This window comes from Littorina saxatilis, linkage group LG1 (assembly GCF_037325665.1).
Source record: "Littorina saxatilis isolate snail1 linkage group LG1, US_GU_Lsax_2.0, whole genome shotgun sequence".
In the NCBI taxonomy this organism is placed as follows: Eukaryota; Metazoa; Mollusca; class Gastropoda; order Littorinimorpha; family Littorinidae; genus Littorina; species Littorina saxatilis.
In genome coordinates, this window is record NC_090245.1 from 68,895,353 (window position 1) to 68,912,852 (window position 17,500).

The 17,500-nt window shown below is 43.1% G+C and overlaps 2 protein-coding genes across 5 annotated transcripts in view; both read left to right on the plus strand.

Moving 5' to 3' along the window:
• The window catches only part of LOC138945484 (uncharacterized), a 65,765-nt gene extending 59,016 nt beyond the window's left edge, over positions 1 to 6,749 (plus strand). Inside the window, exon 3 of the mRNA XM_070316949.1 lies at positions 5,837 to 6,749. Coding sequence (XP_070173050.1) covers positions 5,837 to 6,749 — 913 coding nt within the window. The remainder of the gene's footprint in view (positions 1 to 5,836) is intronic.
• A 993-nt stretch (positions 6,750 to 7,742) lies between these two features.
• Positions 7,743 to 13,309, plus strand: LOC138977016 (uncharacterized). 4 transcript variants are annotated; one of them, XR_011459213.1, is made up of 5 exons: positions 7,746 to 7,917; positions 8,228 to 8,324; positions 9,639 to 9,813; positions 10,676 to 10,785; positions 12,668 to 13,309. XR_011459213.1 is itself a non-coding variant. In XM_070349909.1 (4 exons), exons 2-4 carry the CDS (start codon positions 8,238 to 8,240, stop codon positions 11,473 to 11,475), a joined length of 1,062 nt encoding a protein of 353 aa, XP_070206010.1. In that variant the 5' UTR covers positions 7,743 to 7,917; positions 8,228 to 8,237; the 3' UTR covers positions 11,476 to 13,309. The 4 variants fall into 4 exon arrangements, 3 of the variants coding, with proteins under 3 accessions (XP_070206010.1, XP_070206024.1, XP_070206017.1); XM_070349909.1 differs by having other exon boundaries at positions 7,743 to 7,917; positions 10,676 to 13,309; XM_070349923.1 differs by lacking the exon at positions 10,676 to 10,785 and having other exon boundaries at positions 7,743 to 7,917.
• Positions 13,310 to 17,500: the final 4,191 nt, after the last annotated feature.

Genomic DNA, 17,500 nt, shown 5'->3' on the forward strand with positions numbered 1-17,500 from the left:
AGTTTCTTCCGCCGCCATTGATTTTCGTCCTCCCCTGAGAGGAGCCTGTATTTTACACGCTGTTGCTCAAGTAATGAATTGAAATCGGTCGAAAAGCAAAAGAGTTCGGTTTGGGGTGGTGGCGGGTGGGGGGGGGGGGTGGGGGGGTGGGGGTGGGTGGGTGGGGGAGAGTAGACGACACAAAACGCAGGGGATGCATTTGAATTAGCGTTTGAATGTTCTATAATGCAATTCTAAATGTAAGCTTGGAATTCGAGAAGAAAACACTCTCCAGTGGACAGTGGTTTTGTTATGGAACATTTGTGAGAAAATCATTACACATGTATCTAAATTACAGCGAATGTCCATTGAACTATTCAAGGTCCAGTTTGCCAGAAAACTTTCCCAAAATATCTCTTTAAATAGTACACCATTAGCTACAACAGCTCATGTCGTTCGCCTAGTTTGCTGTGTATGGCAGAATCGAATCGCTCTTTGACTTCAAGTGAGAAACAGAACGAATTAAGTGGATTTGGAACAGTCAACTGTCCTTTCCCCTCAGGAAGCACCCCCTTTCACGGATCAAGCAAACTATCATCGAACATTTGCATTTAGCATACACCCGTGTTCAAACTGTCCACATGTTCATTTTTGCTAAAGTGACTCAGATGGAAATCACAGATCAAGCAAAAAACCACTGTACTTATGTTTATTGTACAACAGTACTATCCCTGCACTCCGTATATATGTGTCCATTTGCTCACGTGGTTCCCATTGAATTCACAGATCAAGCAAACTATCATTGTTCTGTTTTTTTCATCAATGTCCGTCCACTCTATCCAGATGTCAATTTAATAACATGGTGCAAATGGAATTCACTGATACAAAAAAATACACCCATTTGTGTAGCCTACTTTATCTGACATTTAATTATCATCACTCCGTCCAGTTGTCCAGTTGTTTTTTTGGTTTATCTTTGGTTTGTGTGTTTGTAAAAAGTTGAAGCCCTTCTCTTGCGAGCGATCACGTTCACCGCCACAGACCCGCTCAGGCTTTGACATGGGGTATAAGTGCATCTTTCTGCTTAGACACATACTCAATATCAGCCAGTCTGACTTTTTTTCTGCAATAAAAAAAACGAGTTTTGTTTTTGTTTTTGCTGAATGGTTTTCCTATTTGACGCCTATGTCAATCTGCAAAATACATTACAGTGGACTTCCTCCCTTTTAAGACTCTGTTTTCTAAGGCTTTTTCTTCATAACCACTTTAACTGTAAGGCAATAAATTAAATCACCAAAAGAATAGATGCTTTCACCAAAAGAATTGCTTAGTTAGCAAAAGATATTCCACCAAAAAAATCGGATGTTTCCACCCACACATTTTTGTTGTGGTACTTTAATTCTTTGTCACTCTTTAACTCTTTGTCTTTTCTTTTGGTGAAAGCATCTATTTTTTTGGTACAACCATCTCTTCTGTTGGTTCATTAAACGGGTGCCTAACTTTAACCCCATTTTAAGACTCCCTCCTTTGTAAGACCTGTTTTTTCCCGATTTTTATGAGGTTTTAACTTAAAAATGGGGTCCCACTGTATTCAAAACAGGTCCTTAGATTATGACCACAGGCAGCAGTCAGACTATTGGTCCTTAGTATGTGTCCAGGTGGAGTGATTGCCTAATTATCACATTGAACAGCCTGGACCCATCTTCGGCGATCGATTTTTTTGTTAAACACAAGAAGGATGTTATTAACGTTATCTAAACAACGAAGTGACTGTGGTCATATTCGTTATCGTCTTGTGTCGTCTTTGTATCGGTGAGTACAGTAATCCTTTTTTAAAAATTAAAAAAAAACTTTATTAACGTTATGCAACCATGCCGGGAAATGGAAATGGAAACGTTGCAATGTCTACAGTACGTACGACCACACAATGAACCTGAACACACACACAAACACATTGGATCGAACTCATCCTTGGCCGCTACGACATTACTGGGGCGTTAATTGGTCTATTCGAGGAAAAGCAATAATAGAAGAATGGACGTGCAGGTACCTAGCACAGGACATCTCAACGATGGAAAGTGCAGCACCGTGTGGAGAAGACATTAACACCTTGCTAAGAACGCAGCTCGACTGTATGCAAAGTCGTTGTGTTGTTTCCTCACAATGAATACAGGAAATACAGCCGGAATAGACTGGTGCATAAGCGAGGCTGATTCCACTATACAACTGACTCATCCAATTTATGAGAGACAAAAAATCGTATGGTCAAAATCTTGCAAAGATGGTTGGTTGGTTGGTTGGTTGGTTGGTTGGTTGGTTGGTTGGTTGGTTGGTTGGTTGGTTGGTTGTTGGGTGTTCGTGTCCTTTTGACCCTGTTTCACTATTCGGGAACGTTTCAGTTTAATTGTTTCCTTTCTCAATCTTGCAAAGATAAAAATAAATTAGCAGACAGAAATGATGATGAAATAATTAAAGGGACCATGCAAGAACTCACAGAAATAGTAGGGGAAGGGCCCCTAATATGGACCCCTTTTTGTTTATTGCTGATAACTAGCTTGTTTTCTTGCGCGCGAAGAAGTTTCATTTTGTGGTTGGTAGTCCTTCTCTCTTAGGTTAATCGTTAGACCTAATTAGAGTGAAATAGCTTTGATAGACATTCAGCAAAAATTAAATACAGAAAAAAATCACAAATGGTCCATATTAGGAGCCTGGGTGCCCAATATTGACCAGTGAAGCGGCCTTCACGAATCACTGTAAAAAGCCCCATATACTTCAAAATAACATGATACAAATTAGTGTGCAAGTCAGACAAATTCAAATATGCTTTAGATTGATCTGTTTCGGGTTGATGAAAGCATTATTTGAAGCACACCAGGAAACTGAAGAAGCTTATCAAAAACAGAGTGAAAATAAGTAAAATTATCAACTTCCACACAAAAAATAGACTATTTGTTATATTTTTTTTAATCTCGAGGGCTAGTTATAGATTATTTTCAGCAAGCTTCTTTATGAATTAATTAAAATTGCTTTTAGCTTTTAGTTTCTTCGATTTGTTGAAGGTGGTCCATATTAGGGGACTCACACATACTTTGAGGTTTTGCTAATATTTTTTGTTTGCAGTAGAAACTCGGGGTAAACACTGCTAAAATGTAACAAATACGGTCTTAGCTGTCATATATAGCCATTTTTGTGTGATAAAAGCTTTGGCTGTGGACAGAAACGAGTCCGTTTTTGGGCGGCAACTTTAGAGTGAACGCTGCTAAAAGTGAAAAAAAGGCGAAAAAGCCTAACGGTTTTGAGGTTTGTGTTTCTGCAACTGTTTTGACATGTGCAACTTATCTAGAGAGGGTGAATAAAGCGAATAAAACTGTTTAGAGCGCTCTAGCGCCTTTAGTTTGTCAGAACAGGAGGTGGTCAATATTAGGAGCCGGTCCATATTAGGAGCCTTTCCCCTATATACACAGTTTGGATATCAGTGATTAGATGATTACCGCTCCGTGAATATGATAGTTATCACTGAAGGCAAGAATGGCCAGCTGGTCTTCACTTGACCTTTATCCTACATACGTGAGAGAGACACTCGGGAGATAATAATCGTTCAAATCACACGTGTGTATATCATGTAAATGAGGTCATGTCAAGCAAGTATGACAGGGACCTGTTTTTCCAATGTTTATGATGCCAAAGTCACCGAGACAAACGTCATTATAGAAAAAAATAATTGCGCTCGCTAATTACCCTCGATGATTGTTTAGAACTAACACGTCACGCCACACTTTGAGAGTGACGTTTCTTTGCTTTGACGTAATAGATTGCACGAGGTTTTAGAAGAGATCGAGGTTCCAAAACAAGCGTCTTCAATTTAGCTGCCTCGACTGCAGGACATTTTCAGTGAAGTACACGTTAGTACAGTATGTAGGATAAACAGAATACTACATGGCTTGCTGTGTCGTACCAGATTTACACCCGTTGCTTTTTCAAATAGTGAACAGCTCGCTTTCGCTCGCAGTTCAATATTTTACACAAAAACTCGTGTAAATCTGGTACGACACAGCAATGTAATATTCTCTATTTATCTCACAATACAACTTTGTTTTATCTACCGTTATCACCTTCAAGAGCGCACACATGTGAGGGGAGAACTATAACATAGAATGTTTCTTCTTTTTTGTCCATTACTTTATTGTCCCATCGCTGGGAAATTCCGGTCGCCTCCTCCCAGTGGAAGGCTAGCAGCAACAGAGTCGCGCTACCCAGGTGTGTGCGTGTGTAGGTGTAAGCAGCCACCAGCACTAATGGCAGAATGACCGAGGTCTTTAACGTGCCACAGTGGTGACACGGGGGTGGAACATGGATACCGTCTCTGAGCCTGCACTTAAAGTTGACCCGTGTTCGTCCCGGCCAGAATTCGAACCCGTGACCGTCGAATCACAAATCTAGTGCTCTACCAACAGAGTTAACGGGCCCCGGTAAGTCCAACAAGACTGCCTTCCTTGTTTGGTCCACAGTGTTCTCATTTAATAGCCTCTCGTGTGTCTGCACATTGCACATTGACAATTTCACACCGGACAAGTTTCTGAACAGGGCCAGAGATTGAAAGTATTCTCTACAGACTCTGATATGGCCTTCTTGAATTTACAGCGTACTCGTTGAAACACACCTTACTTTTCATGGAAAAGTCCGGCAGTGCAACCTTTATGTTTGATGTTGTTGCAATTTCCACACTGAAAAGCTCGTTTAAACAAATCATACCTCTCCAGTTATATGCAGCAATTTATACACTAATAAACAATACGTATCGCGAACAAGTCCGTGAATAAAGGCATCTTAAATCTACAGTGTCCTTATTGAAACAAAGCATACCTCACACGGGAATGTCCAGTAATACAGCCTTCATGTGCAATTGTATACTCTGAAAAGCTCATAGAGTCGTGACTGATATTATGGTCTTATTATTATAATTTGTATAACTACAGTGTCTTGTTTGAAAGGAATTATATATCTCTCATGGGGATGTCCAGCAATACAGTCTTCATATACCTGCGATTTTTGCCCTGAAAACTTCATACTTCCCGTAGATAAGACCGTGAATATAGCCTTTTTTCCCCCTAAAAACCTGCAATGACCATTTTGAAACAAATCATACCTCCGAATGGGATGTCCGGTAATACAGCCTTCATCTATCTGCAATTTCTACACTAAACAATTCATTCCTGCCAGGGACATGTCCGTGGACACTGTCTTCATGTTGTGCAGTATCCTCATTGAAACAAACAATTATTCTCATCGGAATGTCCGGTAATACAGTCTAAATTCATATTCTTGTAATGTATATACTCTTGTTGCGGATGAGTCTGTGAATACAGCCGACTTTTAAACACGAAACAAGAACAGAAAAGAAGTCTAGTGAACAAGTAAGACGTCTAGTGCTCATGCAAGAATACCCGTCGTCAAAATGGAGAAAAAAAAGCATAGTTGTCACAGAAGGAGAAACGAAAAAGTCCGATGCGCCCGTGCGTACACTGAATCTAAAACAGCGCAACAAGCACGCGTGCCCTCAGAGAAAAGGAGTGGGTGGTACCCCCCCTCCCAACCCAACTTTACTCCCCCCCCCATCTTTTGACACCTCGTGGTCATTAGGCACATTAAACGCGGCCTGAGTCGCCCTGAGGGAGTTATTATTTAACTATTCCCCTGTTTCTTGACTTGCCGTTCTTTTTCTCCTGCGGCACGCCTTGCGCTCTTACACGTTTGGTTTCTCCGTCAGTCGTGAACACTCGTCGATCTTCTGTGGGGGAAAGGAAACCAAGATATGCTTGTTATAATTTTTTTTAAACTGTTTTATTTGCTTGACCAGAAGCTTGTTCCTTATCCCAGTATGCTCCCACACCGCCCCGTCCCAGTATGCTCCCACACCGCCCCATCCCAGTATGCTCCCACACCGCCCCATCCCAGTATGCTCCCACACCGCCCCGTCCCAGTATGCTCCCACACCGCCCCATCCCAGTATGCTCCCACACCGCCCCATCCCAGTATGCTCCCACACCACCCCGTCCCAGTATGCTCCCACACCGCCCCGTCCCAGTATGCTCCCACACCGCCCCGTCCCAGTATGCTCCCACACCGCCCCGTCCCAGTATGCTCCCACACCACCCTGTCCCAGTATGCTCACACACCGCCCCGTCCCAGTATGCTCCCACACCGCCCTGTCCCAGTATGCTCCCACACCGCCCCGTCCCAGTATGCTCCCACACCGCCCTGTCCCAGTATGCTCCCACACCGCCCCGTCCCAGTATGCTCCCACACCGCCCCGTCCCAGTATGCTCCCACACCGCCCCGTCCCAGTATGCTCCCACACCGCCCCGTCCCAGTATGCTCCCACACCGCCCTGTCCCAGTATGCTCCCACACCGCCCCGTCCCAGTATGCTCCCACACCGCCCCGTCCCAGTATGCTCCCACACCGCCCTGTCCCAGTATGCTCCCACACCGCCCCGTCCCATTATGCTCCCACACGCTCTGTCCCAGTATGCTCCCACACCACCCCGTCCCAGTATGCTCCCACACCGTCCCATCCCAGTATGCTCCCACACCATCCTGTCCCAGTATGCTCCCACACCGCCCTGTCCCAGTATGCTCCCACACCTCCCCATCCCAGTATGCTCCCACACCGCCCCGTCCCAGTATGCTCCCACACTGCCCCGTCCCAGTATGCTCCCACACCGCCCCGTCCCAGTATGCTCCCACACCGCCCCATCCCAGTCCTCACTGATCCATCCACATCTGAATTTCGCTTGTCATTATTGCAATAACTCGTATTTTGTTTATTTGAAGAATCGGTTACTTTATGATCGTATTCGTATTAGGTTTCATATGCTGCATGTGAATCGCTGATGGCTCAGTTCTATTCATAGTCTGGTAATAATTATATATCGGCTACATGTGCATCTGGATCGTCATGCATCCTCCTGCATTTTCATCAGCTAGTATTAGGACTTGATGAGTTTTCGGTGGGTTTTTTTGGGGGGGGCAGCAGTTTTGTCCTTATATATGTTCTTTTTCTCTTTTCTTATGAGTTCTTTTTGTGTGCGTGATTTTCTTCTTCTTCATGTTGTTTTTCTGGTTGGCCTCTTGCGGACTCAACGTAAGCTTTACCGTCACAACTGACTTAATGAACTCGCTAGGAATGCATTTTTTTTCGAGCACTACGTTCTTAGCTGAGATAAAACTGTTTGATAACATCTTGTAATCATTATGTTTGTTTATGTTCGTCAAGTTAACAGTTAAGCTCGTGCACTGTTATTAATTCACTTGATGAAGCTCTTACATACTCATGACTGAAATAAGGCGCGTCTACAATTTGGTCGCTTCGATTCCGTGATGTTTGGAGCAGAAGGCACGCAAGTACAGAACTAATGATCAACAGAATACTACAGGGCTTGCTGTGTGATACCAGATTCAAACTCGTCGCTTTTTGAAATATTAAAAAGCTCGCTTTTGCTCGCATTTCAATATTTGAAATTACAACTTGTGAAATGTGAAATCACACAGCAATTAAGCCATGATATAATCTTCTCTATTTTCTACTACATGGCTACATGTACACGCAACTTCATCTTGCCCGTGTAATGCAACACCATCTTTCACGCGCAGCTCCATCGATTCAGATACGCCTCTTAACACAGCACTATATCCCCGTCAAACTTTGAAGCTCTTATCAAACAACCCTTCAACTCCCAACGCACAACAACCATCCTTGCATATTAGACTGATTAAGTGTACAGTGCCAGTGGTAGTGCTAGTGGTTATCGGTACTTTTTTATGTGTTGACGTCAGCGATGTGTGCGCAGTTCAAAGGTTAGAGGTCAAAGTTTACGGATGCTTCCTTCGATCCGCTAACGAGCTGTGGTTGAATCGACGAAAATAACGAGCCCCAAAAGGTATGTAAAAACTGAGCGAACGCTTGTTTATTTACAGGATTATTTATAACTAGTATGTTCCTAAACCACTTAATGGTACAAATGTCAGTTTAATGTGTGATATAATCCTGGTTTGATGCTGTAATTTAAGCGTTGAACAGAGCAAGCTTTTTCACATTTCAAACACACAAAAAATGGCCGCTTTTGAGTTGTGTTCAGTTTTTCGATTCACCCTTTTCGATTTCGATTTCGCTTACTGTGTGGAAGATGAGTTATGCAGTGAAAAGTTGCAAATGTTCCAATCCTCTCGCTGTTTATGTTTTGTTTTAAGATCGATCTTCATGGATGCCAGGGACCAACTTGAGCTTGCGGCGTGGGACGAGGATGACGCAGAAGATGATTTTGTTGTCTTCGCACTTCTTGATCAGGTTAGCAAACAAGTCAAAGCTTAGGTCTAGCTTCTAAAGGCATTAAAGGTTCCGCTAAAATATAATTGTCAGGAACAGGCGTATATTTTGGTTATGGCCGGTGAGGTTACTTTAGATTGGTTATGGTTAGGTTTTAAATGTTGTTCATGTAAAAAATTAAATGTTTTTTTGGTTAGATTTCATTTTCATAGTCATTATAGTGATCTTGTCTGAATCAACAGTGATACTGATAGTGATATTGGGTAGATCTAACACTTACACCTAGATTTGGTTTCCGTGTGACTTTGTTACTTACATTTAATGGTTTATAAACATAGAGTTTTAACTATTTACTGTTCAAGAATCAAAATCAAATGGAAACTGATGACCAAATCTGCAGTCAGAGTTTTAGTTTCATCAAAGCATGACTATTATTATTAAGTCCACTCTCTGTCACAGAGTCTGTGTCACTGTCAGTTTGTGTTCTTGTGTCATTTTAATTTCAAGGGCGGATCTGGGGGGGGGTTACACGGGTTACGTAACCCCCCCCACCCCCCCAAAAAAGAGATAATTTATTGGCTCAGGATGCGCCAGATAGCTCTATTTTGCTTCTTTGGATAAAAAAAATTTCCGGGGGGGCATGCCCCCGGACCCCCCTAGAGGCTTAGGCGCCTTCGGCGCCGTCAACTTGTATCTTCGCAGTCATTTTGTAACCCCCCCCTCCAAAGTGAATTGATCCGCCCTTGTAATTTGATAGCAATACATGTACTTTCAAGAAGGATGTTACACTTACTGGTTCTATCAGACTTTTAAGCACAAGGCACCTTGGTTCTAGTTTTATTATTTCTAGGATCAAATTACTTCAGTACAAGGAAACTTCTGTGTTCTAAAACATACACAGTATTTATATCAGAATACTGTCAACTGGTGCTTTTTGAGATGCACAGTTGAAACTATTTATCCAACATGCTTCAAGTTCAACCTGTAAGGGTCATTTGTTATCCAGGGGCGAGTAAACAATCCGCTTGGCTAGTAAAAACAGGCTCGCAACTCACCTGGCTGGCCAATTAAAATTCTGGTCAAATGCAACCAAAAGGGTTTTAACGCTACTGCAGATCAATTGTGGGAAATGTATCGGGGCGGCGAAATTTCTGCCAGGTTAGTGACTTTCTTGAAGTTACTCGCCCAGCTGGCGAGTTAAAATGTTGGAGTTTAACTTTCCCTCTGTTACCCAGTATTGATTTGAGTAGCTTCAGCAGAATTTTCAGGCTAATTAATTGAATAAAGTGTACAAGTGATCCATGATTTCACTAAGTTTAACCTACATTTCAACAGCCAGAAAGAAGGGCCTATGAGGGTCAGTTCGCCCTTGATCACTTCACAGCCATCGAATGTGAGGACTTATTTCGCTTCAGCGCGGAAGAGATTCGGAGACTGTGCGCCCTTCTGGGAATGCAGAGGACTATGCAGGCGCCTAATGGAATGAACAATCAAGGAACCAAGGCCAGTGGTGAGGATTTATTTTTTACCCTGGTTGCTGTGAAGTTGAGTTGTATTTCAGTCAGAATGATAGTTTAATGATCCTCCTCCATGATTTGATTCGCAAAGTTGTGAAGTTTGCATTTACTGTGAACATTCAGTGAGTTGTTTTTACTATTTCAGGTTTCGTAAAAGATTAAAGCGGAGCGTTGAGTTGGGGCATAATTTATTTTGGGATTGCTTAAAATCTAAAATTTGAACTATGTATTTTGAACTTGAATCACAAAATGTACCTGACTAACTTTAGCCCCTTTGGTCGACACAGTACTCTATTTAGACAATAGAGAAATAATAGTGAATTGGTTGTGCCACTTACTGACTTAGTCTGTGGAGTTGAGTGAAATTATTTTTGAAATATGGTAACAGAATAAATAAAGATGCGTCGATACTGATAATTTATTCATATTAGTTTAACAAAATAAATGAATATTTTTTTTACAAGTTGACGAAGTGGCCGCCATTGTTACATGAATCCAAGTTCAAGGGAAGTTACTTTTGATGTGCAAAGGACTTATTTGTTTTAACTTTTTTTATGATAATTGTTTTGATTGATTTTGTCTTCGTGGTGTCCCCCCTTCAAAATAAAAATCTTTTTATTTTGTTCTTGTCGGGTAACTGTTTTTGTGTGTGCAGTATAGCCAGTAACTGTGTCAAACCTGATAAATAGAAAATCAAACTGATGATAAGCATGTCGGGCTGGGTATTTTAAGGCGCGTGAGAAAACTTTTGCAGTGTTATTATTTTTGAACTTGAAGACTGTATGAGAATATGCCTCTCCACACACATTCGCATACACACTCACCAGGCTCATTTGAATTTATGATTTTTTTCAGGATTGGAGGTGCTCTGCATCTGTCTGCGGAGGTTGGCTTACCCATGCCGGTTTGCTGACCTTTCGCAGATGTTTCATCGTCCCAAGCCGGAGTTGTGTGTGCTGTTCAAGGTAGGTATCGACTTCATCTATGATCAGTTTTCTGACAAACTAACAAACCTCAATCAGCCATGGCTGACAGTGCCCCAACTGGAACGGTACTGTGCAGCTATACATGCCAAGGGGGCTCCTCTGGAGTTTTGTTGGGGGATGGTTGATGGCACAATACGATCAATGTGTCGCCCCGGCCATTTGCAACAAGAAGTGTACGGCCATAAGAGGGTGCACTCTCTAAAGTTTCAGTGTGTCGTGACACCAAATGGCCTTGTGGCAAATGTTTTTGGGCCCTTGGTTGGTCGACGACATGACGCAGCTTTGCTGAATGGTAGTGGCATTCTTGAACACATGCAGCAGCACATGGTCACTCCAGCAGGAGATGAAATGTACCTGTATGGGGACCGAGCCTACCCCTTGACCCCTAACTTGATGAGGCCGTACCGTGGACAGATCACAGAAGAGCAACAGGCCTTCAACACAGAAATGAGCAGGGCGAGAAACTCTGTTGAATGGGAATTTTCAAAAATTGTTAGGCTGTGGGCATTTTTGGATTTCAAAAAAAATTTGAAGCTGTTCTTGTCCCCTGTAGGGAAACTCTACCTGGTTGGAGTTTTGTTGTCCAACTGTCATACTTGCCTACATGGCAGTGAGACATCACAGTTCTTTGGACTGAATCCACCAACACTGGAGGAGTATCTCTACTAATTGTCTGTGTAGCTCTCAAGTAGAAGAAATGCTCATTGCATTGATCTTGTGTCACATGGTGTTTGGCATCCAAATGGCCAAGCATCTAAACAAATTGACCCTGTAGAAGGCTTTAAATTATTAACATGATTTCACTGCTTAGAGATGGCCAAATCTACTGCCCGGTCGCCTGGTGGGAGTTCAAAATATGGTGGATAACCCGGTTTGCAACTACAAGTATCTGGTCAAATGCAATTGGCGGGGACGTAGCTAAGTTGGTAGCGTGCTGGCTTTGTAGCCAGTTGGTCGCTATCAGCGTGGGTTCGATCCCCACGTTCGGTAAGAGATTTATTTCTCGGATTCAACTTTGTGCAGACTCTCTTTGGTGTCCGAACACCCCCGAAAAAGATCCCAAGTTCACAGCAAAAGTCTCAGGGCTTGGAAAACACGAAGACACGCTTGCATGATCTTTCATCTCTGATTATCATGATCGTATTTCAATACTTTGACAAGACAAACCCAATGCTGGTGTGTCGAAGAAGACAGCCACAGCGGGCTTGTTCGAATCAAAGTATCACACCATATTTTCAGCGTATTACCAACACCTGTCCCAATATAGACCAGTTGGTCTAAGAGGACGTTAAACCCTAATAGTCGGTCAAATGCAAAAGCAACTTTTTCAGTGGTACTTTATTGAGTTAAATTTGGTTAAACCAAATAGATGCTGCACATTCAGACATTTCTGTCGTCTGTAAAATTGACACACAAAAAAAGAAGCACCCAACTGGGGCGCGCTTTAAACGTTTCATACTGGCTGCGGCCTGTTTCTTATTTCGCTACTGATTCCAAACAAGCATATGTCTATTATCAAGTGAACCTGCGTAAAAAATAAAGCCAGGTAAGAACCCAGCTGACCTCCATTTATTGATCATTTGTAAAATTGTATGCTCTTGTCACTTGTGTATAAATACATATCTGATGGTCACTCATACTGACACTGAACATAATTTGTTTGTGTGGTATATACCGGCTTTTGACATATCAAGTAGGACAGTGACTTTCTTGAAGTAACTGCTAGTGCTACTTTGCTTCATCAGCCTGTACAGCTGTACTTGCTTTCGCAAATTACTTTAGTACATGCTATTCTTCATTATGCATTAGTAGGTGTGCACATGGATCTCTGACATGGGTACTGCTGTGTTGTAATTTGTAGTTTGCAGGCAGAGGGTCTTCTTGTCTGCTCATACCTCGGTACCAAGCGGCCACTAAACAACCATCATCACCAGCCAGGCAGTCACATGGGACTCTCCACTCTTCACTGAAAATCTTGTTCTTCTACCATAACTTTTTCAAAGACACTGAACTGTCAAATATTTGGGCTGTGTGGATTTGCCTCAGGACCCGTCCTTACAAAAGATCCAATCTTCTTCTTCTACATTCATGGGCTGAAACTCCCACGTACACTCACATATTTTGCTTGAGTGTATTTTTAACGTGTATAACTATTTTTACCTGCCATTTAGGCAGTTCTAGTGCCATTACATTCCTAAATAACCACATATTAATAACTGGATCTGTCCATGAATTGAAATGAGTTTGTGTACTATTTGCTGTATGATTATTTGACTTTGGAAGTGAAACAAATGGAAAATCAAATTATAGTCATATGAAGTTAGAATTGGTTATCTACATATATGTGCGTATAAGGTGTTATAAATAATTTATAATTAATATCACTTGAAGTTAAAGGGATTATTTTGAGTAACAGAACATACATTTGAGATTTGTTAAAATATTGCCCTTTGCATGGCAAAGCTTGAAGAAATAGTAATTAAATTCAACGTTTGAAATTGTATTACAGAGTGAGAGTTCAGTCCAAAGTGTGTATACATGTCTGTGTGATTGTACAATTATAATGCTTGTTTTTATGTTGAAACAACTCACTCTAGATCTGATTTAATTGTTGTCAGTAAATTCTCTCTCTAACTTAGCTTTAGTGCAAGTCAATTTATTGGAATAATTATGATTAATGATAAATGTACAGAAACTAAATTTATTGCAGACATAACACTAAAACTGATGCATGCATCTCAGATTTGGAAATCAGAGAATTTTATGGTAAAAGGGAGGCAATCAATCAAGAAAGAAGAATAACAGACTACTCAGACTTGGCTTAAGTGTATAAAGTGAGATGTATTTCTGATCCTGGTCATTGCTAGGTGTTTGCCATGGAGTCTGGCTTATAAAAATTCAGGAAGAGAATAATGTTTGGATAAGTGAAGGAAAAGTAATCAAAGATCACCATATCAAGTCGGGCTTTGCTTGCGGTCGCTCTGGTACTGAGGTCAAGCAGTGCGGCCGGCTAACAGGTAGTTTAGGGTCGCTTGTTGTCTTGTCACCATTGGCATAAAAAAGAAGAATGGGTTTTCCGTGTGACCTTGTGCTTAATTAAAATATATGAAACTGTAGATGTTGCGGAACTTTAGACTTCATACATGCCTAATATTACTGAATGTAGGAGGATAATGCCAACCTTGTTTTCCTTGCGTTTTTTGAATAATCCATTTCTAATCACACAAACTCACACACAAAATTTGAACAAGATTTGAAAACAAAAGTGAACTTAGCAATCGACATTTTTACTGAATCAAAATATAACACACAACAGAGTAACAAAAAAACAAAAACAAAATACAGTTGGGAGTACAACTATGTCCAACCATTAATTCTATGTTTCATTTATGCTTGTTTGTTGTGGGAACTCTGCTGCAACTATCTTTAGTTTTGGCCTGGATATGCAGAGACTATGTCAATGAGAGACTTGCCTTCACCACTGCCGGAAGGCTGGGCCTTTTGCAGATTGCCCAGGGCTGCTTCCCGTATTATCTTGGCCTATATACGGTAAAGTACCTTGTAAGCGCCCAGTATCGAGTAAGCGCCCACCCCCCACTTTTAGTCCAAAACCGTGCATAGGGTATAGTACCTTGTAAGCGCCCACCCCCCACTTTACACCATTGAAATCAGGCGAAATAAAAATTCCGCACTTGATCTGCTAGTTTTGTGAATGATTTCCCTTTCTTGCAAACCCACGTGTGTCTGCACGCCTTGGATCTAAACGCCTGCAAGTCCATGATTACAAGATGCCGCGAATCAAATCGTACACCTCTTGACTATTTGGATAATAACGCCAATGGAAACACACACACACACACAGACACTACTCCCCCTCCTCTCGCTCTCTCTCTCTCTTTCTCTCTCTCTCTCTCTCTCTCTCTCTCTCTCTCTCTCTCTCTCTCTCTCTCTCTCTCTCTCTCTCTCTCTGCCGAAAACAGTCTTTGGCCAAGTAAAATAGACTGCTGCCCATATCCAGAAGACGTACCCCTTGTTCAAGGGAAACGGAGACACAGCCTGCGGCCGACAGCGGCACCTCTGCAGACAAGAAAAGGATGCGACGACATTTGTCTCCCCAAGCTCTTCTAATGACAATACGAACAAGAAAAACAATTGACGATGGAAAATGAAAGAAGATATGATTACGAAGTGATAAAAGATCACATTTCTCAATGAAAATTGCTCGTGCATAGGGTGTAGTACCTAGACGGTAAGCGCCCACCCCCTACTTTGGGTCGGAATTGGTGCACAGGGGGGGGGGGGGGGGGGTGGGCGCTTACAAGGTACTTTACGGTATATATAAGAAACATTACGATGTATCAATACAAACAACATTGCACTTACCGGTTCTGTGGTTGTTGGTTTTCTTTGTGTCGTCTCTGCTGCGTCGTCTGCTACGGGTAAGACTTTTCTTCTTTTTCCAAATGAAGAGTCAAGACATGGGACGGTACTCTTTAGAATTATGCATCAGTTGTCTTCCCTACCATTACGTTAACGAAAGTGAAACTAAACGCACTCGCCGAGACGTCGTTGTCGGTTTCGTTACCGTAAGCGGAACGCGTAATGATACATAGATTTTCCTTAAGTTAACCACTACGACTACCACTGGCACTGTACACTTAATCTCCCTATTACGTAAGGAGACGCCACTGCCAGCAGACATGGTAACGCTGTCCCAAGTGTGCCCACAGGCGCGACAGCTTCTGGGCGGACGATTTAGACCAGAAAAGCGATGATGAACACCCCTGGGGAAGTCTCAGGTCGCCGGAACGACTGCTGGAGACCCCCCTGAGGATAACGGTTAACGAGTCTGTAGTGTGTGTGTGTGTCTGCTGGCGTTAACGCTGCTCAGTGTGTGTGCGAGAGTGTCTGGAACGGCTCTGGAGAGCACGAAAGCAGTGTGGGGTTTAAAACAGCAGCTGGCTTCGTCACTTGTTGTGGCCTGTCCTTTCCCGATGCATGCTGGTTTTATGTACATGTGCATGCAGTATTATCTACGAGGTTATACCGTGTCGTTGCTAAGCTGGACGGAGTTACTTTTCCAGCTTAACCCCATACACGATTACCGAGAAGTTGTTCCTTTCTCAGCTTTGATGTTCATAATTACTGCCACAAGTTAGTACTGGCGAGCTCTTGTTGGCGGCCTATGCCCCGGACGGGGTCAAAGGCATAAGTAAGTAAGTAAATACCAACCAACCAACCAACCAACCAACCAACCAACCAACCAACCGCTCTTCCAACCAGCAAAACTTAGGGGCACGGTTATAAATGAGTCTGTGGTGTGTGTCTGTCTATTGGCGTTACACTGATGGATACTAAAGATCTGACCGTTGGGGAGGGGGGGGGGGGAGGGGGGGGGGGGGGAGAGGAGGGGGGGGGGGGGGGGGGCGGAGGGGAAATGTTTCTGGCGAATTTGTCGGATCTGACGAATGTGGGGATTCCACTGTGCCTTATTCTAGACGCACACGGCATGCCACGATTTGCCTGACAACGCACCACGAATTTGGTAATTAATTCAATCAATGTAAGGCCTAAGGGAATACGTTCCAGGGCGTTGCTTCTCTCCGGTGATGGAAACACAAAAGTAGCCACGACCGAAGCGCCGCCTGACAACAAGATGTATGGCGCCGCGACAACAAGATGTATGACGCCGCGACAACAAGATGTATGACGCCGCGACAACAAGATGTATGACGCCGCGACAACAAGATGTATGGCGCCGCGACAACAAGATGTATGACGCCGCGACAACAAGATGTATGACGCCGCGCCGCGACAACAAGATGTATGGCGCCGCGACAACAAGATGTATGGCGCCGCGACAACAAGATGTATGACGCCGCGACAACAAGATGTATGACGCCGCGACAACAAGATGTATGACGCCGCCTGACAACAAGATGTATGACGCCGCGCCGCGACAACAAGATGTATGACGCCGCGCCGCGACAACAAGATGTATGGCGCCGCGACAACAAGATGTATGACGCCGCGACAACAAGATGTATGACGCCGCGACAACAAGATGTATGGCGCCGCGACAACAAGATGTATGACGCCGCGACAACAAGATGTATGACGCCGCGACAACAAGATGTATGACGCCGCGACAACAAGATGTATGGCGCCGCGACAACAAGATGTATGACGCCGCGACAACAAGATGTATGACGCCGCGACAACAAGATGTATGACGCCGCGACAACAAGATGTATGACGCCGCGACAACAAGATGTATGACGCCGCGACAACAAGATGTATGACGCCGCGACAACAAGATGTATGACGCCGCGACAAGGATTGCTCTTTCTTTGCCTATTTTACGACATTTAACTGAGCTTTCAAAACACTTGCTTATTGCAAAGGGAATCTTACTGCACGATAGCCTTATTTGTGACGCAGAATGTTATGGTATGATTTTGGAATTGATCAAATAGCCTTTTTTTCGGAGGTATTATCCCTTTAAAGCTGATTATTGTGTGTGTGTGTGTGTGTGTGTGTGTGTGTGTGTGTGTGTGTGTGTGTGTGTGTGTGTGTGTGTGTGTGTGTGTGTGTGTGTGTGTGTGTCTGGAGCGGTCGCGGAGAGTGTTTGAAAGGCTGCGAGATTTTACTGTGTGAAACTACTGGGTAGAAATGCAGCCTTTTCACATGCAAG

What these genes read in the sequence shown, in the direction of transcription:
- LOC138977016 (XM_070349909.1), top strand. Translation starts at nt 8,238, where the DNA reads ATGGATGCCAGGGACCAACTTGAGCTTGCGGCGTGGGACGAGGATGAC. An exon ending in TCTTCGCACTTCTTGATCAG is followed by an intron (nt 8,325 to 9,638) that starts GTTAGCAAACAA and finishes ACATTTCAACAG; the next exon opens with CCAGAAAGAAGGGCCTATGA. An exon ending in TCAAGGAACCAAGGCCAGTG is followed by an intron (nt 9,814 to 10,675) that starts GTGAGGATTTAT and finishes GATTTTTTTCAG; the next exon opens with GATTGGAGGTGCTCTGCATC.